Source organism: Haliaeetus albicilla, chromosome 10 (genome assembly GCF_947461875.1).
Source record: "Haliaeetus albicilla chromosome 10, bHalAlb1.1, whole genome shotgun sequence".
Classification (NCBI taxonomy): domain Eukaryota; kingdom Metazoa; phylum Chordata; class Aves; order Accipitriformes; family Accipitridae; genus Haliaeetus; species Haliaeetus albicilla.
Window position 1 is genome coordinate 11,966,850 of NC_091492.1, and position 26,027 is coordinate 11,992,876.

At 44.9% G+C, this 26,027-nt stretch overlaps 1 protein-coding gene across 1 annotated transcript in view; it reads left to right on the top strand.

The window, feature by feature from the left end:
• The window catches only part of SLC7A10 (solute carrier family 7 member 10), a 45,388-nt gene that overhangs the window by 11,211 nt on the left and 8,150 nt on the right, over positions 1-26,027 (top strand). The window contains 4 exon segments of the mRNA XM_069793489.1: positions 16,515-16,719; positions 23,534-23,685; positions 24,491-24,616; positions 25,615-25,768. Of these exon segments, the coding sequence (XP_069649590.1) occupies positions 16,515-16,719; positions 23,534-23,685; positions 24,491-24,616; positions 25,615-25,768 (637 nt within the window).

Here is a 26,027-nt window from a genome sequence, read left to right on the forward strand (position 1 = left end):
GGAAAGCGGCACACAGAGGCCAAGAGGAGCAAATTCACTTCCAGCCACCAACTCGCAGGACCTCCCTGAAGACAGGTCTCTGAAAACACCATCTATTGAAATCTCTACCTTTCCCTTTGTGGCCTTCTGAGATAGTCCAAGGACTTCTTGGCTGAGATTTAGCTGCTCAAAAGCACCAGAACTGAAAAACCTGGCAACAAATGACAAAATTTCTGTAAAGTGACATCTATAAATTTATAAAGAACCTACTTTAAGCAGAAGTCTATTGTTTTAGGTAACTGAGAAAGAAGAAAAACAAGGTAAATCAAACATCTCTGATCTGTGGCGGAAGTAGAATAGAAAGTGTATCATAACTAGGGCCCTATACATTGCGATGGCAGGGATGTTCAGATCTGCGTTAATCTGTTTTTTTCAGGATTAGCTAATTTAACTCCATGTTTCTTCATACTCAAGACATTCTGTAAACAAGTTTTTCCATCTGAGGGGAAGGAGTGACTTTTTTGGATGAAATTTTTATACAGCTGGTCAACTGCTTAGAGAAACCTGATATATAAAGACATCAGTGAGCAACATGAAGGCTAATAATTCTAAGGATATTTCAAGACATAGTTGTGGTATTTGCTAATATAGGATTCATATGCACAAAAGAAAGTTATATAGTAATATTGCTAACTTTTGAGATCATATTACAGCAGTTCTGGCATTTTCCTTAAACTCCCAGATCATAGCTATTTAAGAGTTTCAAGAAAAGCTACCATTTCTTTTGGAAATGAAGAAGTTTCTAGTTCTTGTTGGTAAAATTATCTAAATGTATTCTTTAAAAATAATAAAAGATTTTAAAGTGAACAAAGTCAAGATACAAGTCAGCACCAATTTCTAAATCCATGAGGACAGCAACACAGCATTGTAAGTGATGCCTGTAGAAGTGTATAATAAGCTGGTAAGTATTTGTAAATCTTGTTTAAACTCAGGTTGAGATAGTTATTAAAGTGTACTTAAAATTAGGTGTGAGCTTTAAATCAAGTATCATTGTGCAATAGTTGTGCACACTCCAGGAAGCATAAATAGGCTTTTTTGCTTTTAAATCCCACCTCAGTTCTTCAACTGTAGTGAAACATAAGCATATCTTTGTATTCTTTGCTGGAACAGAGACAGAGCCACGTAGAGGTGTAATGATACTATGCTGATAGAGGTAAAACTAACTACACCAGAATTTGCTAACTCAGATTTACAACCAGAAGAATGTAAACTTGAGAGCCTGAGTGATTTCCAGTAAAGGAGCTGTGAAACCTGCAAGAGCAGCAAACTTTGCTAAAGGCTCATGTCTTGTTTACATCTGGACCCAAAATAAGGTTTGTGTAAGATCCGAGGCAGTGGCAGTAGAGCTTGTAGGAGATTCTTAATCAATCTTTCTTCCTGATAATGTAACCTGATCTATAACACAACAGTTGGTGTATTTGGAAGGCAGGTTACTGCTATTTTCATGTTGCTTTGGTTTAAGTATGTATTGCCTGGAATTTCAATTCAGGAAGGCGCTGTCAGGATTCAGTTCCTTTACTGTTCAGGACAATGTTGAGGACTAAGCTTTACCTTAAAGTTTAACATGCTTAAATTCCCATAATACCCCTTCAGAGATTAAGGATCAACTGATGTCTAGTTTAGAGATGCTCTTCTTAACGGATCCCAGGTTATAATGTTGTCACAGGCTTGAAGAAGCTACATAAGCACGGTCAAAAATTGACCAGTTGGCAGGATTTTGAGCGCACTTTTGTAGGGCTCATCTTTGTGGGGTCAGAGCAGGAGGTGTAAAACCTGATAATTTGAGGGAAAACCAAGGGCAAGAGTGGGAATTAAGTTTTTCCTTATTTACAGTTGAGTAAATCAGTTCAAGCTGTGTCTTCTCCAGACCTCCTTATTCCTGTAATGCCACCCTGTGAGTCCCCTTCATGTGCCTTTGCTGCTGCAGAGCCCTGCGGCAAACACAGCTGACGTGTGCATTCTGGTAGCCACAGCTGGGCATTGAAAGGGCCCCAGTGCATGCAAACAAAGTTTTTAATTCTCAAGGAGGAACATTTTTCCCAGCAAAAAGCTGCAGAGTGATGCTGTGCAAGGTAAACAGGGAGGTGCCACAGTGGCTGGGGAGCAGGCTGGGGGTCAGGGAGACTGTGCCAGTTTCCAGGCTGGTTTCTTCCACTAGAGCCTACGCTCGTCTAAAAAAAAAGATCTTCCTGTGCACTTGTATTAGTGTACTGTGTGAGTTTTGAAATTGCATACTGCCTTTTTATTGCATCTTTCTAATTAGGCAAAGGATGATACTTCCACAAGGACTGACAGCTTTCAGGAATGGACAGGAAGAGGCTTTTCCACTGGGCAGCAGCTGCTGATAAATTTTCCAGACTATTCGAGTAATCTGTTTACCATGCTCAGTCACAATCAGCAAGAAGAATAGAGCTAGGGGGAGAAAAAAAAGGAAAAAAAAAAACCCACAGCATTTTCTGTGAAACAGTTATGCTTCAAAGATGGTTTGAGGGTCCCTGCCATTGGAATGAGTAGGGCTAAAGAGTCTGGGCTGGCAAAAAGCTGTATCTGTTGTACTGTCCTCATCTGACCCACAGCATTCCCTGACACAGCTGAACTCTTTGGTCATTATTAAAGCTAGGTTGGGGAGCTTTAGAGCAGCATTTTGTAATTGCTTTTCTTCTTGATAAATACTGAAAGTCATTGCAGGTGCAGTGGGCACCATGAGAGCTGTCCCAGAGGCACAGCTGTCACTTGGAGGATTTCTCAGCCAAGGGACAAACATTAAATCAGCTGCATGGGCTGACATCTGCTTCTTAAGCTGCTGCAGGGGGGGACCTTGCTCCACTATCAGTTGCTTTCCTTAAAATCAGGTTTATCTGGTAGTATTCTGTCACACGGTGTCCTAGAGAAGACCCCCACCTCCTCCAGTGTGCATGCAGGGCAGGGCATTAGGAACTGCTCGTTTCTACATTGGGGGATTTAATGACACATTTCTGCCATTTGCAGGTGAAATTCCAAGTCAGGATATTGAGGTCCAGAGAGCACAGAAAACAGATGTCGGACAGATAACAAGGGCTAATACAGCACAAAGCTGCACTATTTATAGAGAGCAGTGTGCAGTGCTGCACTTTCTTACCAGGGCAACCCAGGGATTTTAGGAACATTAGAGGGGTTTCATCTACATCCCTTTTACACCACTAAGGTAGGTTTGGTATTCAGTTTCTCTGTGGAAATTAGTGGAAGGGTTGAAGCCTTCTCTAACACCACAGGAGAGCTTGGCTTCAAGGGTCACAGTAGCTCAGCTTTATGTGCTGAAGTCCCACAGCCAAGGGGGTGGTTTGAGCCCCTGTTCCCTGCAGCCCGCTGCCATGCTGTCAGTGGTGATGCAGTGGGACCCACCAGAAAGCACTGCTCCACAGCTCTCTGTTGGGACCCTCTCATCTTCACCTGGCAGCACTGCCCTGCCATAAACCCTACTCAAGGTCCCTGGTGCGAGGGAAGAAAGCAGAAAAGGAAGGTGCAATATGAAGCTCAGCAAAGGTGGCTGGTAGTAATCCTCGCCTGGACACACGGCCTTACTACTATATATGCTGCTTTCAGCATGGCAGCGTGCTGGAGCTCACTCAGTGTTACTCCTTTGAGAAAATCCCAAGGAAAATGCTTCCTAGTCCCTAGGAGAAGGCTTTTCCCAGTATTTCTGCCTTATCTGTGGTATTCATTGCAGCATATAGAGAAGGGCAGAGGAGGCTGAGGTTTGCTTTCCATGGTAATGAAATGCAGACCACATATCCTAACACTGGCAAGAGAAGAGGAGAACAAGTCAGAAGTTAAGGAAGTAGAGAAATCAGACCAAGTACAAGAGTCAGAACAGAGGAGCAGGAAATAAAGCAATGGACTGTGTGCCTGAAAAGAGCAGAGCCTGCAGCCGGTGAAAGGATTAGCAGAATAAAAGGAGTTTTCAATTTAGAGCAACGACAAAAATACTGTCATACAGGCTTTAACTTCTCCTTTGATATTAACACATTGCAGCAGCGTTACACAAATAAAATGGAATAAAACCATGCACTAGCAGACACCCGATTTCTTTATTATTTCACATGCTCCTAAGAGGCCTGATCCCCAGTATCTCCTCACCATTTATCTACCTTAGTGCAGGCCTGTCCTCTGCACACATCCTCTAAATGGTCTCAAGCGCAGGGAGGCATTACACAGGTGGGGACCAGCACTGACTGATGGGGACAACCATGCCTCCTTCCAGGTTCTCAACTGGGCCCTGCAATTTTGAACACACAGATTGGTAAATGAATCTATCATACCCAGTGTATGCCCACATGTGTACTCAGGAGAGCTCTTGAACAATGCCTGCAAGCCAGAGAATCAGATCAGAGTTTCCAGTGATGTTTTTGGTTAAGAGAGCATTTGCATTTTAGTCTAAGTACTATATTGATAATATCCCACATCACGTCTTTTGCAGTGAGGTCTCTGCAAAAGTACAGTACAGATGTGCCCTTCCTACAAGTACAGTGAGCACCTGCCAATGTAACATCCTTTGAATGCTCTTCAAGTGGCAGATTATTTTGCAACAATCACATTATTAAAACAGAGGCTTAAAAGCTTTCTTGATGAAGCTTCTCTTGGCTGGCCTTCTTCTGTAGAAGAGAAGCAATTGACAAATTATTACTAATTTTACAAAGAGGAGATAAAAGAGCATCACCTTTCAGAAAGGTAGAAGCTTCAAACCATCCCATTTTCTGGTTTTAAGCTACTGGGTATGTTGGCAGAGGTTGGGCTACTAACAGTCTGAGCATGGTCAGCCTTGTACGGTAACCAGCAGGCTTCAGCTAAACAGCAAAGTACTGCAGTCCCATAAATGTACCTTGCAGGTTTTGCAAGTACTGCTTTCCTCTAAGGCTGCTTTGCACTGCTAGGGGAAAGTGATTCCAAACTAACAGTCGTCATTAACAGTTTATACATCTTAAGCCAGAGCCAGATGTGCAGCTTACTTCTTTTAAAGAACTTTGCACATGGCCCCAGATATATTAAAGGTCCCGGGAAGACCGAGGTTAGCAATTCTCACAAATTTGCTTTGATTGCTCTTCTCTAGATTGTGAATTTTTCATCTAATTGCAACACAGCTGCCTAACACGCCCCAAAATCAGCACCATGCAGCCTTCACGTACAAGTAGTATCTGCTTCCAACTTCTGCTCGTCAGTGCTCTTTCTTTGCGATTTAATCAGTCTTACATTTTCTGAAAACATGAAAGACAAGAAAACAGAGGTTCCTCTCTCTCAAGGGAAGGATACGTACAATCGTCTCGCAAACAGGTGGATCACAGTAACACTGGGGAAAACAGCAAACCAAAAACGTGACAGCCACAAGAATATTCCCTAAAGTTCAGGCTGAGAACGATACTCCAGCCTCGCTGCAGCTCCCCGACCTAGCCAAATGCAGGACGCGTTCAATCCCTGATGCTTCCCACCTGGCGGCCCTGCGGCATTCCGCCTTTTTCCTGCCGTCCGAGAGCTCGGTCCGGTGGCGGGGCCCGGCGGGGCTGTGCCGCCGCGGAGGCCGGGGCGATGCCCGGCACGGCCTGCAGGGGGCGGGTGTGCCCGCCCGGCGGGCGGCTGCCCTCCGCGGGGCGGGGCGGGGCGGGGCGGGGCGGGGCGGGGGCTGCCGGCCTTCCCTGGCCCCCGCACCGCGGCACCCCGGCTGCCGGAGGGGGGGGGAACCGACCGTGGGTCTGGGGGGTTTTGCGCTCATGACAGGTTTTTTGTTTGGTTTTCTCCAGTGGAACGGGTTTGCAGGAAACCGAGCCTGGCTTAGTAAATATTCTAGTCGGTAAAAAGGCAATACGATAAATTGCAAGTACCCCCTTGAGGATGCTGCCGCTCGTTTTAATACAGGGATAGTAAATTTTAATATGCAAACATTAAAATGATTGACAAACCTCCACGGTACCTTATGCAATAGCAAAATCTAGCCCTAGTACCGAAACAGACTAACACACCCTCTGTCAGACCGCATCGGTTATTACTAGCAAAGTTACGCCGGAAATATTTACTTTCTTTTACTCAGTTTTCTGTTCTGTGCACGCCTTCATTGTTAGAAAAACGTGGTTCTTCAAGTCCTCGTGGGTTACACCTGTATTTTAGTGCTCAAAAGGCAAATACCTTCTTTATAAATCTACGACAAGTTAAAGAAAACACTTCTGTCAGTATTTTAAGTAGTCTGATTTTTAAAATCTTTAAAGTTAATAATCAGATTATAAATTCTTAACCCAGTAAAATCCACTTGGAATGCTGGAATTGCAGTTTATAATGACTGGTCATGTTCTTACTTGCTAGGAATTTTAACATAAATATTTGAACTGAAGTAATATTTTAAGATCATTTAATTTTGTTAAATACCAATCCCTGTAGACATTAAATTATCACTGTTACTTTTATAGCCATTTTTCAGTTTTTCTTTTGCAAGCATATTAGGAGCCATAATTCATTTTCCACTGGTACAGCAGTAAGTTACATTTTTTACTCACATATGAAGTTAAATGGCTATTATTTTAATGCCAAGCTCTATAGATCCTTTTATCCATTCTTCATTAAGATTTTTCTGAATGCTAGTTAAAAGCAAAGAAGTTCAAGGCCATTACGTGAAATATCTAAAACACAGCCACATAGCCTAAATTCATGCTTGACTAGAGGTTAAGAAAATGCACTTGGAGTGTTTGCTGCTTTTAATTCAGCAGAGTCCCTATAGCCTAGTAATTTTTTTAGGCCTGACTGCTTTGTTGATTCAGAACTTCATCTACCCTTTGTATTTTAATTGGGGGGGGGGCACTTATAATCTCTTGTATTAAATGCTACATTTGCTGTTAATAAACTGGAGAGGAGCAGAGCAAAGGCTGCTCAGCACCTTGTGCTCATCCATCCCATTAAGTGCTGCAGCACAGCCTTGGTGCATGGCAGCCATCGCACCGCCAGCACTGCTGGCACATGGGTCAGGGCAGAGCCCGAGGTCAGCCAGGGCAGAGTGGCAAGTTTATTTACTGTAAATAAATAGAGCCAGTGGGACTGCCTGTGCTGCCACAAGATTTCCAGTTAGCACCAAAATTATGAGCTACACATGTTACTTCTTGGCTGGTTTTGTAGGTGTGTCATGCCCTGAGTTCGCAAACAGGCAGTGACAATCAAAACAGTCTCTAGTGTCCTCAATTAGGAGTGCTTAACTCCTGAGAGCCAATTAGTAACTGACAATTAGCTGGACTGGAGGCTGCTTAGTTTAGCAGTTTTCTGCTAAATAAATATCCACGATGAGTTACATCATCACTGTTATTGAGGTAATCCACCTCATATTTAATTTAGATTTAAACAATTTGTAAAGCACAATTCGTTTTGACTAAGCTTTTTTTGTTGTTGTTAAACAGTAATCCCAAATCTTTACAATATTTCATACTCAAATAAGTTGTATTTATTTATTAACTCCCAGGCAGGATGCAAAGCTTCAGCATTTGTTTATAAGAGAGCTATTTTAAGCAATGACACAGACTGTCATCCTGTTGGCCTGAACAATGTCTACTTAGATGTGGAAGTCCTGAGAGGATGGGTAGACTTTTGATTATTCTTCTATTCACAGCTATCAGTGAAAACAGTCTGTAGCTGCTCTTGAGGATACAATATACCAATATATCAAAAGAAAGCTGTAACTGAAACCAGGTTGGTCTCAAACATGTCATTAAAAAAAAAAAATCTCATTTTCTACAGCTTCATAAAAAAAGTGACAATTAACAGCTTACATTCCCCACACTGGCACTGAGAAAGGATGCTGGACTTGCCCTTCATAGCTGAGATATCCAGGCACGTACTCAGACCATCTGTTACAACTGTAGCACTGAAACACCCAATATACAGTTGGGGATATAATCCTCGATGATGCTGACCACTGTGTTTGACTACTGTCTTACTAATTCCTACTCTGACTCAATAAACATGGGATGCACCTCCGCAGTGAGGCTGAAGGGAGCAGGACACCCGGGTAATGCAGGCTTTCCCCCTGCCAGCACTCCCTGCCAGAGGCTGCCTTTGAACATCGCACCTCCCTGCAGCATTACCTGCAACGTGCCACCGAGTGCTGGGTGACCCACCTTGAGCTTTGGAGTACCATCTCCTGAGGACAGTAAACAGCACTTGATGAAAGCAGGAGTCTGGCAGGATTTATGCTCATGAACCATACACAGTTTTCCGGGAATGTTCCCTGCTGTAATCCTTCACTGAACAACTACTCACAAAGTGATTTACCTGACTGCGGCCAAAAAAAAAAGGTGTAGAATTTCTTTGTTGTTAACTTTTCACTTTGTAGGGGGAAGAGCTGCTTAGACAAATTTCTAGTCCATATTACAGTCCCATTCAGAATTTCAGATGTACAACAGATCTTTAAAGAAATGCACAAGCAATAAAAAGGTATGAGTGATATTTTTCTTTGCTAACCACACAGGAAATTGCTTAGTTTTATCAGAAATATGGTCTCTAAATACAATCAGTAAGGCCATTCCAAAAGAACTGCTGAATACTTTCAACAGGCTGCAAGATCCATTATTTCTACAGTCTGCATGGATTGTGCGCTGCAGATAAATAAAAGATGCCCTAAGGACTTTGCATGCTAAGTGAATACGCAAAGTATTACCAGGTCCCTTTATTTTCTCACAAGCATGGTAATAGTGTTTTCCTTCAAAGTGCAGTTCTCAAAGTATTTTAATGAGAATTCAGCTTTTGTTTAAAAGATGAGTTTCAGCTCCCATAGTTACGTTGAAAAACACCAAAACCTGATCCCAAATGCACTCTCATAGTTCAAAAGCCAGAGGCAAAGTGAAAACACTGGATTTTTCAGTAAAGCCCCATACCCTGATTTTCGGGTCAGTACCATGGTTCCTGAATGGTTTAGCTCTACACGAGGTGCTGACCTACGAGCACAACCACATGCTGCATGTGTGAGTGACTGGTTTGGGAAACCCCATCTCACGGCCCGGTCTTAGTGTCAAAATTACAAACACAAAAGAGCCCAAACATAATTAGATAAAGGACTTGAAATTTGAAAGGACGGGGGGGTTGGCATTCTGTTCGGCAAAAACCTGGTGTGGGACCCACTTCCACTGAGTCGGTAGAGATGGAGCATGGCTGATAGGAGAGACTGAACTCGATTTGTACCCACTTCACTGCCATGTTACAATAGCTGGTTTGGGTTTGTCCGACCTCCAGCGGGCTCGGTGGCACCATCAAGCACACCGGGTTGCAGCTGCCCCAGCCCTTTGGGCTGTGAGTGTGGCTCACAGAGGACAGGCTGAGCTCCAGTCGCAGATAAGACTTCCCAGCAGCAGATTACAGTACCACATACACAATTTATATACCATATATACCATAATACACCCCTTTCACAATAATTCTTGAAGTGGTATTATTCGATTAGAACCTTGGCTTTTGTTTAAAAATTATGTTCCTAACCCTCATGAGTTGTTTTAGAAAACTGTCAAAATCTGAACCATGAAGCCTTAAAAAAAAAAAAAATTACAAAACACGGAAGGCAAGTAAAATAGCCTGAAATATATCACTTCTAAGATCTTATCCAGTGTTATGGTGTTGGTTGGGTTTTGGGGGGGGGGTTGGACAATGTTGAGAGTGATTTCCACATCCTAGAAAAATAGGAAAGGGGGAAGAAAAAAAAAGTGAAGAAATGGCTGTGTCTTTTCACCTCTCCAGTCAAGTAACTCTCCAGCAGTGCTGCGCAGCTGAGCGAGAGCACCCCAGGATCTTGGTGAATGTGTGCAACCAGCAGTGTGGGAGCAGATCACCCAAGGTCTCGCTGGTTCTAGCAGTCCTGCCAGAGTGACCTTTTCACACCAATGAGCAGCTCCTTAGCAATTCTGTGGGCCAGTTTCTCTAAGTGAAGAACAAAAATGCTTTTCTTTAACATCAAGCAGGCATAGCTGTGAGGTCTAACTTTCTCCTCACCCCTATCACAGACCACTGTTATTGTGAATAAGCAAAAAAATAAATTCACAGAATTTGTCAAGCTCAAGGCTCTCAAATATCTTTTACAAACTCTCGACTTGACTACAGCAGAAAGAGGATTGCGTTCCAGAGGTCAGTATTTTTGCAGGATGTCTTTTCAAGGCTCATTGGTGCTACACAATACAGTGCTGGATTGAGGACAGCTTCTGTCCTGCAGAAAACTGATACTTGCTTAAGGTTGGGAATATGAGAGGGCTTAGAAAGTGAGTATCTTTTTATTATTATTATTATTATTACTAGCAGAAACATTTTCACATGCCAAGGCAGCGCAGCCAGCAGAGAGAGACAAACTCAGGCTCATCATCCCACTCTCCCCTCCTTGGCACACTTCGCCTGCCCCATTTCATGTGGCTCCGTCTCTCTCCATCCTCCGCTTTTGTGGCTGGCGTAATGCATTGGGGCACGCGGCACCACAACATGAGTACGGATCTGCCTCGCACAAGCAATTCTGCTATGTGAATGCATCAGTACCTCCTTAGGCTTGATCTGGAGGTGGTGAGAACATCTCCCACATGGGAAGTTCATAATCTAGCCTTTTTAGATGAGGTGCTGTTTACTGTGATTACTTAGTACTGATTTGTTGGGGTTGGTCATACAACTTCCAGTAACTGGCTCATACCTCCCAGGGAGGGCTAAAGCTGTACAATTACCAACAAGAAATTTTTTTTTTTTTCTTCTAGACACCCTATTCGGTATTATATTTGTAAGATATGTCTGTGGCTTGAAGATATGAAATTCAAGCGTTAGTTTCCTTTTGGTTCAAAGAGGTGGTTTTGTAGCGAGAAACTCTGCTAGAGGCCATGAAGAAGCAGAGGAAGTGGCTGTTTTACAAGAAGTAATTCATTTTTTCCATGTCTTCACATCTTAGAAGAAAAAAATAAATAAATGCAGTGAGTATCAGGAGTACCAGCACTAGTAAAGCTGAAACAAATTATCCCCGACATGGTGAGCATAGTAATGACAGTCTCCCTGAACTGCACAGCCAATTTCTTTTCTGCCCCAGAGTTGCTCACCAAATTCCCTGCAGTTCCTGCTAACCGAGGCTTGCTTTGAAATACCTATTTGTAGACAAAGCACCTGCCTTACTAAGTCTTCTGGTCTAAGAACTTCTGCTGAGGAACACGAGACCTCTTGAAAACTCTGCATCTCATCAGGCAGTTTCTGACATCTCATTTTCATAGAGCATTTCATCATCTCCACCATATCTATTTTTAGACATGTCCTGTGCTGAGTGAAGCAAAGGTACTTCCCAGGCACATTTACCACATTCGTGGCAGGTTTCCATAAGAACATTTTGTTGTCGGAAGGGGTGTAGCACTTCCACTCCTGCTGATACGGCTTTTGCACATGTTGCAAGAGCAAAATAATAGGAAATCCATAATGATTTTGGAAAAGAGTTTTGCCTTATCATATTCATGAAGGACATCAGATTTTTTAAAAATATGATTAACTACTTAGTTTAACAAAAAAATCCTGTGAATGTTTGTGTGAAAGGACCATCCAGAAGGTTGTCCTGCTCCTTCAGGTAGCTGCACCCGGGAAGCATTATCCTTAAATAAAAAAAGTACAGGCTATTTCCAGCTCAATACAGACCTGCACATGAGAAAGACTGCTTTGGCAGTCTTGCCATAACAGGAGGGCATCACTCTAAGTCACGCTATGCCATGGACGTCTCCTCCCTGCAGCAATTTGGGTTTCAGTAACAGCCCTGCTGCCGATGCCCCTTACTGCCCGTCAGCCGGGCTGCCGAGGACAAGCAATACCCTTTCCTATAGGCAGAAACCCAAAGCACAGAGAGATTCAGGGCTTTGACAGTGCCAAGTGCAAGCATTTAAAAACACACACCGTAGACTATCTGTCTATGCATTTAGACTGCACTTTATCACCGCCATCCCAGACGACTGCCGCCACCTTATCTCTGCGGTTACGCCTCTCCAGGACTTGTCTCTCTTTTCCCTGGGTCCATCGCAGCATGGCCTGATCACACTGCTCCCCACGGGGCTGCCGCCACTTATCTCCCCATTTCCCCACCCTTCCCAGCCTGCCAGCAGGTCTGCCCATCACACCGAAGCAGCTGAGCAGGTACCGAAAGCGAGGCACACAGTCAGCTCTCACCCCCTCACCAGCATGAAGGCCACAGCGGCGCTTGGGGGTCACTCCATCAGCCCCATGCAGCACAGGTCTGCAGAGACACCACGCTGTAATGTTGCACGTCAGCTTTGAGATTTTTCTGGATTTCTCATCTGTTATCAGTTTGGGGGATGCCACGCTGTGTTTGGATTTTATCCTTTCTCCACGTGCTGACACAATGAAAAGGTGACACAAAGCGTGGGAGTGGAAGCTCCAGCCAAGAGCTTGCTGAAGGATGGGTATTTGCATCTGCTGTTTGCTGCCAAAAATAGCAGCAAACCTGAGCTAAGGTGAAAGAGAGCACTGAGCAGAAGGAGGCTGCGTGAGAGGAGCCAGAGGATTCATTTATGGGTTATTCTGTCTTTGGGAGATTCCTGTTTGTTCAGTGCTGGGCTTGCCAGAAAGGAATATTGTCCCATCCCAAAGAGGCAATTAAAACCTACAAATCTATTGTGGTGAAAAGTGGTACGTCCAAAGTTCAGCATGCTCCCCAAAACACCACCAGCTCCTCCCACAATTGCAGTATTTTCAGGTACATTGATCTATGAAAACCAGAGATACAGAGGTATCTATGCTGGTAGGTAGCGGAACATTTTTAAGGGTCCTTTATAACTTAAGACCCTCTTCCATATGCATCACTGTTACAACTGCAGCACACAGCAGTCCCAAAGACTGTCAAGACAGTTTTTAAACTCCTAAGGCAGGTATTTCTTTTTCAGCTTAAATTCAAGATTTGTTACAGTTCTTGAACAGGGCACAAGCAGTCTTCCAGCAAAGCTTGTTTGTTCTAAATATGTTGCAACGCTTCAGCCAGCAGGAGAAACTATGACCAAAATGCCCCATAAATTTTATCAAGTATTATGTACGCTTTAGCAATACATTAACTCCTCATATATCTTCTTGAAAGATTTCACCACTCCACTCCAGCCGTGTAGCTTCCCAGTAGGGAAGACCCAGAACAAATCTGTTAGTGCCATGAATAATATTGTGCGACTCATCTGCATCAAAACCCATTCCTTCAGCACAAGCTGCCGTGATTAATGCTGTAGCATTGCTTAGGGCTCCCTGTGCTAGTTCAGCTAAGGGATAACAATATTTAATTTTACTGTTATTCTAGTATGATCTAGTTTTGATAAAATCTACATCCCTCATCTGATTTTTTTTTTTTTTTTTAAATGCATAGAAAGTGCTTCTGGTCCTGGTGGCTGTCCATGCCAGCTGCACCAGGAGGTCGCAGGTGGGAAATGCCTCAGTCTTTCTCAGGGCCTCCCTCCATGGCTGACATCTCAACACTGCCAAGATTTTCCTGAGCTCTACCCTTGATCTCCTCCATCATCATTTAAGCCATTTGTTTCTGGCTTAACCTTATCTGTGCATCATGGACATTAAAAAATGCAGCCCATGCACACACACACAAAATGTGTTCCTTACAAACATCATCTGCAGATTTGCAGACTTATCTTCTCTTGTTCAGCTCCTCTCCAGAGTAAACCTCCATCCCTCACATCCTATTTTACAGTCTCTAGACTGGGAGCTGCTGAGCACAACCTGGCCACCGGCTCCGGAGGGGAAGGAGGGAAGAGCGTGGGTGAGCAGAGCTGGCTGTTCCCTTTCCCTTGCAAATCTCCCTGCTCCCACCCATCTTACACCTTCCCATTTCTCCGTCCATGAGCTCCAGTGCCAAAGGGACATCCCTGCTCCAGGGCCCGTCTTTGCAGGGGAGAGAGGGAGGAGATTTGCACAGCTGTCCTCCCTGCCAAAAGGAGCATTTAAAATAGACTTCGAGTCAACCTGTAATCAGTTTCCTTGCACATGCAGCTCCTTCCCGAATACAAACCCGCCCCTGCCTGGCATTTTGCCACTTTTTAAGTAAGACCCCTTGAGATGGCCCCAGCCTTCGTGCAGCGCTGCACCCATCTGTGGAGGATGGTGTCCCATGTAGCGGGAGGGTCCCCCGTGTCACTGGTATGGAGGCACCTCATGGCGGTGGTCCAAAAAGTGTCCTCTGTGGGAGAGCGCTGAAGAGCAGATTGAGCACTGGTCGCAGAGCCAGACCAGCCAGCCACAGAAGTCACTTGCTGAGCCCTTTAACAATACACTAGCAAATCTTTTTTCTTTTTATGTGGCTTTCAGGGATGATATAAAATTTAATAACATTGCTTTAAAGGCATTATCAAAATTTTGGTGCTATTCAGTGTATTTCCTAAAATGGCAGCTGTGGCTCTCAGCTTTCATCTAAAAAGAAGATGACTCTGGCCTGCCCATACCCATGGAAGGGCTCTTACACAGGGGAACACGGCCAGCGGCAAAGCTTACAAATTAAAACAAAAAGTTGAAAAAAAGGTTTTTTCAACATCATGCCTTTTAAAACCAATTTTGCAACTTGTGGGGGGCCTGCATCAGTATCTTTAATCTGTACCGATATTTCCTTACTGCTAGGCTCAGATAGCCTTACTCGAAGCCGCCGCACCGCAGATTGAGCTGCCTGGGGGCACTTCGTAACATGGTTCAGTTGTAATATTGAAAAGCCAGCTTTTATACCTGACACAGCCCTCATACACAGCAGTGCCCTTTCACAAACTGGCATGCCAGCAAACAGAAAAGGCACAGCACACGTCCCACCACCCCATCCCAAGAATGTATCTTTATTTCATTACATATTGTTGTATTTAGTCAGATTCTCTGGTTTGCCACTGCAGTGCTATACTAACGCTTTAATAGTCAGGGAATGGCTTCACCTGTGGCGAGACCCTCATACCACAAGCAGCCCATTGCTCCAAGAAGCCCAAAACCATCTGGGCAATCCTGCAGGGGTTCGGCAGCAGCAGGGCTGTCCCCGCAACCTCCAAGCCTCCCGCTCTTGCTGGGAAGCAGCCACCAGCTTATCAGTTGCTGGATTTGTCTATTTTCCACCTTAATTTCATTTCAAACCACAGATCAGAGTATCTGCTTCAACACGTGTGCTGCAAACACACAGCTATGTACAAGCACAACCAGGGCAGACTGGCTGGATGAGCTGCGCTTCCAGGAGCTGCTTTAAGAAACGTGAGGACAGAATTGAAGCCAAACGCAGCAAAATTTGGCATAACTGGATGTGTTTAGGGAGCTTGTTATACATTGTGAGCCAAAAAGCATTTATAAAGCAGTGGAGAGGAAGAGAGCTTAGATTTGATGACACGCAGGTTCAAAGGCTGCAGGGAAGCTCGTTTAGGTGACAATACCTCATTAACGACCAGTATCCAATATTCTATTTTCATGTCTACACTGGTAAGAAATGCTATTCAACAACATAGGCTGAAACTCGACTCTGTCAGGGAGGATTTTAATACTAATTCATAAAAGAAGAAAGCCCTCAGCAGAGTCCTATGACAGCCAGGTCTTCACATCCTTTTGGGAAAAGAGTGCTATTTGGGTATTGCTCAACAAGTCCCAAGCCTGACAAAAACCTCTCCTTCCAGATCCTGAGCAGCTACAAGGCACCTCTTGCAAAGCAGTTCCTGCTGGCCTGGGAGGACAGCCATGCCCTGGCCCCATGCAAACAAAGAGCATCTGTGATATCCAGCACTCCTTTCTACACCCAGCACTCCCTCGGCTCACAGGCTAATCAAACAAAATTAGTAGCACAAAGTCCACATTGTCCGATATTTCAGTCACCCCACAATATCCCTTTAAAAATCTGTGGGTGATGACTAAGCTGCACAGGTATTGCAAATATAAAACATTAATTAATTTCTAATATTTGAGACTTTGAGATGACTTTTCAAGCACAATCTTAAACCTGCCCTGCTGGCAAGAGCAACCCTTGTCCCTACATTATAGATAATGCTACAGTGTGGGGGGTTTTTTTTACTTCCCAGCCCCCCTGAAGATGGGCCTTGCCTTGTTTAGATTCCCCTCAGGAGATTAAAATCTTCATTACAAAGACACTTCTAACTCCTTCTGATAAAATACTTGGGCATGGTGGGTGATAGCAGACAGTTGTGCAAGCTGTCTGCGTTTGTGCCGCAAAACTGCTAGCTGCAAATGCAGATGCTCGCCCGAGTCTTACTGGGCTTCAGCAGAGCTGAGCACGTGCTTACCGTCCTTGATTGCTAATAAATGGCAATGCCTTCCCCAGGGTGTAATCAGATAAAATACAATCGTGCAAAATCTGGAAGAGAGGGTTTGATGGGGGGGTCTTATTTGGTTGGGTGGGGGCTGTGTGTTTGTTTTGGTTGGTTTTGTGGGTTTTTTTTAATTAAAAAAAAAAAGTGCATTTCTCACTTTCTTTTACCTCACTGCAAACCTTTTGTCCTTTCCAGGTAATATCATTGGTTCTGGGATCTTTATTTCGCCAAAAGGAGTTTTGGAGCACACCGGCTCAGTGGGACTCGCTCTCATTATTTGGGTGCTTGGCGGCGGGGTGGCTGCCCTTGGCTCGCTATGTTACGCTGAACTGGGAGTCACTATCCCCAAATCGGGAGGGGATTATTCCTACGTCACAGAGGTTTTTGGTGGGTTAGCTGGGTAAGTACCCTATCTCTATAAAGTAATTTGAAAACACATTTGTATTAAGTATTTTGTGTGGAAAATACACCTGACTTGGAAGAGACAGGGAACATTTGTCAATAAAACGCTTTTGCAAAATGATTCTTTCTGTTCTCATTAGAAATACCAAATCGCCCCTACGCAGAGCTCCTGGTGCTGCCTTCCGAGAGAAGGCGATGGATGCTTTCACTTCCCTCTCTGACTCAATAAAGTCCATGACAGGAAAGAACGATGCTGTAAATGATGCTGTGGCCAAGTGACATTCCTGTGTACCGGTCATGAATGATCAGTACCTTGTACTGAGGAGCTTCATGCATCAGGGAAGCCAGGCTGGAGCTACTTACCATAAATCAAAGCTGCTTGCAGCACTACTTCACTTACTGCAATTGTACAAAACAAGTGTTGTAAATACAAAGAGGGGGGGAAACGGTAACTCAGGACATGATTTCTCTTTGAAAATACCTCTAACAGAGTAGCATCGCTAAGGGAGGAAGGGACGAGTGAGAAAAGGTCATAATTTATATTTGACTGTATATTTTTTTATGCATTCAAAAGAAAAAATAAACAGTCAACCTGTACTCACAACTCACTAGAGAAGCATTGAAACTTTCTGGCCAGCTCACTCATTTACAAGTGAAGAGGCCATGCCACATGTTGTTGTTTTATTTGTGAAAAATAAGCACCATAACTGCAAACTAGCAAAAGAAGGAGGGGAAAAAAAAAGAAAATAGTATTCCTTCTCATTGGAGATGGAAAACAAGTTCATAACAGTTGAGCTGGCTGCTGAGCTAGACTAAATCTGCACAGGCAGGCAGTCACCCCATCCCATGGGCCATCCCCTTGCTCATGCCTGCCTTGGCTCAGTGCCACCCAGGCACAGCCAGCATCTGAAAAAACATGAGGTGACAAGGTAGTTTTCTTATGCTTGTCAGGCTTAAGCCGTTGCCTTACACTAGTTCTCATGAAAGTTCGTGTTTCTTCAGTCGGAGGAAACGCTCCTCTGAATGCTGTCCTACTTTGCATAGAAAATTACACTGGCGTCACAGCATGGATTGAAGTAACAACAACATTGGCTTGGTTAACCAAAATCTCAACTCATCTTCACTGAGGTTTGTTCTCTCACCGGGGGCAGGAGCTGCACAGCAAAGCCCCCACTCCCCCGGGACGCTGCAGCAGGCAGTCAGCAGCTTCCCCCATCCCCTGCTCCCAGGAACAGAGTCTGCAAGCAAGGACCATGAAAATGAAAGAGCATAAAATTGAACAAGCTCTCACAAGTGCTATCCCATTAATATTGCTGTGAAGGAGGCCAGAAACCATCAGAGTTTCATAAAACCAAAAGAATTACGCTTTCTAGGGGAGAAAAAGAAAGTCATTAGAAATCAAGTACAACTAAACCTGGCTTTAGTTGTTCTTCAGCTCATTCTGTGCTGTGTTCAGAGAATTTGCGTGGTACAAGAAAGCACCAGGCTCTGCAATTGCTGTAACAAACCACATACCTGTTAATTAATCACTACCCAGCGTTTACCTGGGGACAGAGCAACACTCTCACCTCCCAAAGCAGGGAGCTCTCTGTCATGGCAGCAGCTCGCTTGGCGTCCAGGCTTGCGATGCACAAGAATTATCAAAAAAGCACAACCTTGTCACCTGAAGGGAAGCAGTGCTCCTGTTCTTGCTTTGCAAAGAGACTTTACCTTTTCTCCCAAGAAAATAAACTGTCGTAAGTATGACAAAGGGTTGCCTTAGGCAAGAAGCTTCCAGGTAGGTTTTGGTGTAAAAAGGGGGGGGCTCAGTCATATATTCCAGTAAAGCTGGGCTAGGATTGCGCCCTTGCTGCACTTTGCTGAGCCACCACCTAACGCCTGCAGCTTTTGAGAACTCTCACAAGCACCTTCAGTTTTCCACTTCAGAAGCACCCGTTCCCCTGCTGGCATGCAGACGTGGGGCTCCAAGCTGAACGGGGCCCTTTGGGAGCCTGCACTGTGCCTCCCCCAAGGAAAAAACACAGCTTCTCCAAAAGTTCTGTTTCCTCTTCCAATTTTATCCTTCTACAGCAGAGAGCATCAAATTCAGCACACAAGGCTTTAGTGCATCTGCCAAAGGATTCTCCAATGGCAAATCTGCATTATTTGGTCTATTCACACAAAAAAGTTAAGCATAGGAGCATGTGCTGTACCCACCCAGACCACGACATTTCCTCTTTAACTTCTGTTGTGTTGTCCCTGCCCCCCAAAATCCTCCCCGTTTATTATGTTTTTCTGCACAGGAATAAGGAACAAAGAAGTACTATTTGATCATAACAGCCACTGGAGTACTACATGCCCCAGCTTCTGTGCCTGGCAGTATTGATAGTTGGTTGTGTAAATAAAAAAAAATCATAACACTGCTAGGTGTGATGTAAGAAGGTGAATGGAATAAAAGAGAGATTGGCAGGACAGGGCCATCTCCTGAGCTGGCAGAAGCTCTGGCTGCAAAGCAGCAGCCCTGCTTAGAGTCTGAGTACAGCTAAAGGACAGTGCATGAAATGCTGCTGAAAGCACTGGCGATGGCAAAACTGAGCTGGAGATTACCCTGCAGAAGGGACACTCCCCAGCAGCTCTGGCAAGGGCAGAGGGAAGAGGCAAGGGAGGGCTCCCATTGCACTGGGCTCTGGTCTGGTACCACAGAGCAGACTTCCCGCTTTCATCTTCATTGAGAAATCATCTTGGTTTTAAATAGCATTTGTCTATGAGCACACTAACTGCAGGGAACGCGTCACATCCCACGCTGCTGGAGCCGTCTGAGCACAGCTCATCTTACATCCATATGGGCTTGCATGTCTGTACAGGTCATAAAAAGAACATTACCCAAAATAGTAAACAATAGACATAAGATGTATTCTTGCAGAAGACAATGAATAAATTCAACTTCATGAAAAATCACTAGTGCATTTCTGATAAATGCAACTTCTTCCGAATGCTCAGCAATAACATGACAACTAACATAGCTGCTTCACCAGCAATGACTGATGACTGGACATATGACCTTACTAAAAATCAATAGTATTGAAATCAGCAGAGATGTCCAAGCCAGAACTTTGCTAAATGGCACTCCAAACTGCAAGTAAAACATGCTTCAAATATACTTCTGTATTTCCTTTTTGTTGTTATTACAAAAATCTAAAGTTTCCAAAAGCAGTAATTCTTTCAGCAACGTAGGATAGTACTAATAATATTCAAACTAGCTCCAACTTTCTTAAACCAGTTCAGCTTTTGCCATGATAAGGTGATCTGTACTACAGCATCTATTTCAAGCTGGGTTTTTTTGTTAATGACGCACAAGTAGGGTACACTCTAATTTTCTATTTTCACAGGCTGCTTTGACTCCATGATCTTTTATATCAAACATGAGATCCTCTTGGGAGTACAGGCACATCTCAAATACATGTTTGAGAACAAATTTCACCAAGTCCACTAGACTATTAGAGTCCCAGACCAAACAACACTGTTCATTTCTTTCCACAGGTAAGGAAATTAATATGCAGAGATATCTGCAAAAAATTCAGTTTTGGTTCAGGGATGACTGGCACTTCCACATGAATGCCACACCTTCCCAAAAACAGTATGTCCCACCACAGATTGTCACTTATTCCAGTGTGTTTCTAAAATGTGAGGGGAAAAAAAAAATCTAATTAGAGACATTGTCTAATGCACAGGCACATTGATGGGAGGATAGCCATTATCTTCAGTGGACTTTGGATCAGGGTCAACAACAAAAAACACAGCAGAGGCCAGCTAGCACCTATTGACACTCGTTACGCGCAACCACGGTTTGCTCAGAATACAGGCACAGAGGTTATTTTACCATCCCTCTCACCATCAGTACATGCAGGAGCTCAGATTTCCCACGCAAACTCCAATGCTCAGGAAAGGAAAAAAAAGTAAAAAAAATCACAAGAGCAGCTACATCTTTCTTTTTCTCTACACTCAGCTGTCTTGAGCCTGTTTCTAAAGGCCGGATCACTTCTTAGCAACGAGAGAAGATTTAACTTCATAGGTTCTTGTAGTGCTGTAAATTACTGAGTAACTGTGAAAGCCTATCAGATCGGGCTCAGTTCCTGACACCCTCAGTGCCCCAGCTCAGCCCTCTGGGCAGTAATTCCCCCACTTTTCCATTTGAAGAGCCAGGCAAAGTAAGTACAGGTGTGCCACGATGACATCCTCCTGCTTCGAGTTGGACTTGAGGCTCCCAGCGCTGGTTACGCTCCCTCTGCACGGCTGCCCAGGGCAGAAAGCACACCCCAGCCCTTCGGTTTGCACCTCGATTTGTCAAATTGCATGCACTGCGATAGCAAGGACATCTGAAACTCAGTTATGCCTGCAGGAAATTTCAGCCCTGTGTCACTTAAATTAATTACAGCTGATCTGGAACAGTTGCTCTTTGCTAAGGAAATTGTACTCTTAGCTCTTCCTACACAACAGATGATAAAAGGTGGTGCTTTAAAAGCAAAGACTTCCTAGAAGACTCAGATTGTTGGGTAATCATATTGGGATTAATTCCTGCCTGCCAGCCACAGCAATCGCCACCTCCCCACGAGCAATTTAACTCAAGAACAGCCACCCACAGCCGGCTGGGCCTCCGGCTCCTGATCCTGGCCCCGGCAGCACTACGAGAGCAAGGCAAGTGCTCAGCGGTGCAGCCCCGGCCCCAACAGCTGGATGTTCAGGGACGTGAACGTGATCCGACTGACCAGCGCGGATATCTTTTTCTCAGAACCAGGCTTTGGTTAAAACTTACCTGGAAAAACAAGATAAAAGTGGGCCTGTATCTTAGGCAAGCTTCCTTCTGATTTTAATGCCGTCTCTCGTTTGAGCTTCCCATTTGACAGTGCAACTTTGTCACCCTCTGCTAAAATTCTGCATTTACTGTAATTGGTGTTATCAGTCCTGCATGTATTTCAGTTCAGCGGGAAGCAAACTGACTGTCAGAAATCTACTGAATTATTCACATTACCATTAAACCGTATTCTACCCAATACCAACTGTAACACACTCCATATTACAACATAGAAGCAAGGGCCAATTTTGCCTGAAATACTGTTTTCAGAGTCATTCTCCCAACTGAACGTTTTTAGCCAAACACAGCTCTTGGCCTATGTAAATTGTATGGGCTAAGATAAATGCGATAGGGAAGAGCTGGTGGCCTCTGCCCACCAAACCCCATGGCCCCACTGGTGGGGCTCTGCCTGAGCCCTGCCAGCAGCCCTGCCGGGCACATGCAGCTGGGGCTCCTGCAGGGGCATTGAGGGCTGAACTTGACCTCACTCAGCACTGCCAGCATCCCAACCCTATCAGCAAATTATTATTGCAGTCTTTAAGTCATATTTAGTCTTCAGTGGGGACCAGCTGCATTAACTCACCCAGCAAGCATGGTCTGCAGAGCTACCCCAAACTGAGTACACCAACCACAGCACCAAATAGCACAAAGCAATTATTGGAGGAAACTGCTCTGGAACCATGATGAAAAACATTAGAAATGGGGGGGCGGGGGAGGGGGGAAGAGTCACACAACAAAATAAAGAGAAAGAAAAAAAACCCTGAGTTTTAAAAACAATAGTGCCATTTGGGAAGGTAGCCAGCTCTTGCACCATGCCAGTTTATCAAATTAATTCTCTGGTAGTTCACAAGAAAAAGGAAGCATCAGATTGCCCCATACTTCTCAGAAACAACAAGGCAAAGTAAAAGATGGGACTGAGAGACACTCACCGCCTTGGCCCAAGGAGCACCCAGCAAGCAGCACTCCCTCCCTCCAGGTTAACAGCACCCAGAGGGACTCCCCCAGCTGTGCCAGATTTAAGGGGCTGACAGCAGGCAGCATGCTGGAAGGGAGCAGCCTTTAAAAGACCAACCCACGTAATCTAGAAATTACACTGTCTTATTTGAAAATATAATTTCTGATCCTCATTTGTGCTGGGCATCCCTGCACACTGCATTTGCGCATGCATATCAATGAATTAATGTGTATGTACCTGTGTGTTTATGTACATACATGGCAAGAACGATTTCACTTTCTTGCAATGACTACTTCTCACTACAGAAATAATAATACTTCAAATATTTTAAAGCACTAACCGTATCCACTGCTGCTTTTATAAGATAAGTATTTTTTTTCTTTTTCCCAGAGTGAAAAATCAAAATATCTCACACTTAATATTTGCAAGGGTACCTCATTCAGTGCAATCACCTTCAGCCACAGCTGGAGGCAGACAACCAGCCCGGCTGGACCCCAGCTGAGTGATTGCAGAATACTGCAGCACTACGCTGCCCTGGCCCACGTCGCAGAACCAACCTGAACAGTGACAAGAAACCCCCCAATGACTGTTGGGGAGCTGGTAGCAGCCCCAAGAGTGCAGCTGGCCCGCAGCTGGTGGGCCTGCCCAAACCCTTTAGAGATGCCTTCAACGTAGGGACTGCCATCTGCTGCAGTAACACGTCAGCCCAGGAGCAACGGAGATGCTTTTGCTTTGACATACAGAGCTAAGTCAAAGTGTGCCCGCTGGGCATAATCCTCACTCATCCATACATTGCTAAACTGTGCTTTGCTTAAAAATGCTTAATTTAAAATCCGGATTGTGCTGGGAACATGAGAAAAGGGATGAGGAGAGGCACAAGTAGGTGACCGTTAGGTGCGACCAGGATGAAGGTGCTCGGTCCTGATGCCTTGGGAGCCATCCCGAAGCACTGCACAGCTGAGCGTGCGTTACCTCCTCCAGCACACCCCCAGCGCTGCTTTCTTGTGCTTTTTCTTGTCTTTTCAGGTTTCTGCTGCTATGGAGCGCAGTGCTTATTATGTACCCGACCAGTCTGGCCGTCATTGCACTGACCTTCTCAAACTATGTCCTGCAGCCCGTCTTCCCTAACTGTATCCCCCCCTATAATGCCTCCAGGATCCTCTCCATGGTGTGTTTACGTGAGTATTTGCTTCTCGCGCACACACAAAGCTTGCCTCGGTTTTACATGGGACCACTCGAGGGGCCGCTCTGGCCAGGCTAGGGTCATGGCCACAACTCAAAAGGCAAGCGGAGAGGTCCCCGGACAGGCACTGTGACCGGTGCGGGATATTCAGTCCCTTCCCACTTGCCTGCAGCAAGCACAGTGGGCTGGAGCGGGACACAACGGTGCTCAAATCCCTGCGGGTCTCAGGGAAAGTGGTGGCAGGTGAGCTTGTGGGATGGGGCAGTGCTGCGCTCCCCGCAGAGCCATGGGCGCCCAGCTCCGGTGACCCACCAGCACGGGTCACCCACCAGCACGGGTTACCCACCGGCATGGGTTACCCACCACCAGCTGAGCCCTTCCTAGTCTTCTTTGACATTCACAACTGCGATCGTGTAGGAAGTGCAGCACACCACCAGCTCTGCATTAATTACTTACGGAGCCAGCAAAAGCAAACCAGAGCTGCGGGGTCTGAAGACGTTAACCATTTCCATGAGGAGGCGGCGATTCCTGCACGTTGAGCACTATTCAGGCACAGTTACTAGAGCTGGGGGGAGCCCCGACCAGCAGCGCCCAAAGCCGGGAAGGCTGCTGGCTGCCAGGGATGCCCCTGCGGCTGGGAGTCTCCTAGGGAAGGCAACGCTCCTCCTCACCCTTGCTCCCAGCCACACTAGAGCTCCCCACAGGAATGTGTGCGTCAGTCTATGTTTTTCAATGCTTTGACTGTGTGTTCTTAAATAAACATAATTTCATTTCACTGAATTCGGTCTTTTGCTCTCCAGTCCTCCTGACCTGGGTGAACAGCTCCAGCGTTCGATGGGCAACGCGCATTCAGGATATATTTACAGCAGGAAAACTCTTAGCCCTGGCCCTTATCATTATTGTGGGCTTCATACAGATCTTTAAAGGTACTCTGTGAGACAGCTCTAACACGGGTATGGTACTGTTGATAGACTTGACTTTTCCCACTTACTGCACTGTTTCCTCCTTACAAACTGACTACGAAGGGGTGCTGGGTTTAGCAGAGCTGCAGGGCTGTATACTTACACAGCTGTGGAAAGGATGGCACAACAGAGAAATCAGCTGTATCTCCTTAAACAAGTCCCTTTCCGGCCCGCCTTGTCGGTTTTGAAAGAATGAAGGAGGGCAGCTGAGGTTGTTTTGGAGTAGTTACTGAAATTTTTTAATCTGTTCTATGTTCCTTAAATTTGGAGTGCTCTGGGTATAAAATGAATAAGCGATGCCTTGCAGGAAGACACCTGCTTCATTTTGGGCACTAGTCCAATTTCCTACAAAAAGTCACTTATAAGATTAAAAATAGGCAAAAAAACCTCTCGCTGATTCACCAACTTAATGGAAAGCAGAAAACACAAAAGGCTCACAATGTTTTTATCATGTATATGATGAGTCATATAAAGGAAGATGAAATATGACATTTACAGAGAGCAGAAAACTTGTTTTCTCAGTGGTAATTGTCCCACAATCCTGATAAATCTTCTAGCCCCACAGACATTTTATTTTTTGGTATTTCTACTAAACACCACCAAACTCTTGTGAAAGAAAACCACATTAAGAACAGGTAGGAATTTACCCCGCCAAGGAGCCATCCTCAGACAGTGCAGGTTGGCAAAGGGTCCCATGAGTCACGGCGGTGACAGCGATGCCATGGCACAGATGGCAGTGAGGGATGCCCGTGCATACAGCCCGAGCTGCCTCCCCAGGACGCCATCCCACAGAAAGCACTGCAAGTGCAATGCCAGCCCATGGTGGTGTGAAGAGCGTGAAGTCCCAAATCCAATAAGGAATAAAGAGAAAAAAGAAAGAATAAAAAGCAAAAGTTTACCTATTTTACAGTGTTTCTGGTAGGTAGGGGTGGCTTAAACTCTTGCTTGCACTCTCTGTGCAGGAAACTACGAAGAGCTGACACCAAGCAACGCATTCAATTTTTGGATGACTCCATCCGTGGGGCATTTAGCATTAGCTTTTCTTCAAGGGTCATTTGCATTCAGTGGCTGGAACTTCTTGAACTATGTAACAGAAGAACTGGTTGATCCCCGCAGGCAAGTATCCATTTCCATGCCATCCACATTTTCTTGAAGTGCTGAAACATTGGAGCCATCTGGTAATATTATTCATTTAATAAGCTGCAGCGATGTCCTTCCATGTCTATGGGACCGGTCTGTCTAAAGGAGAGAGAGATTTTTTGTTTAGAACAGATAGCAGGCATGTGAAAGAAACACTGAAATTAAAAATGTATTGCATGAGGCATTGACTGAATCAAACCAGCCTACGGACAAAGCAGTATCTTTATGGCACTCT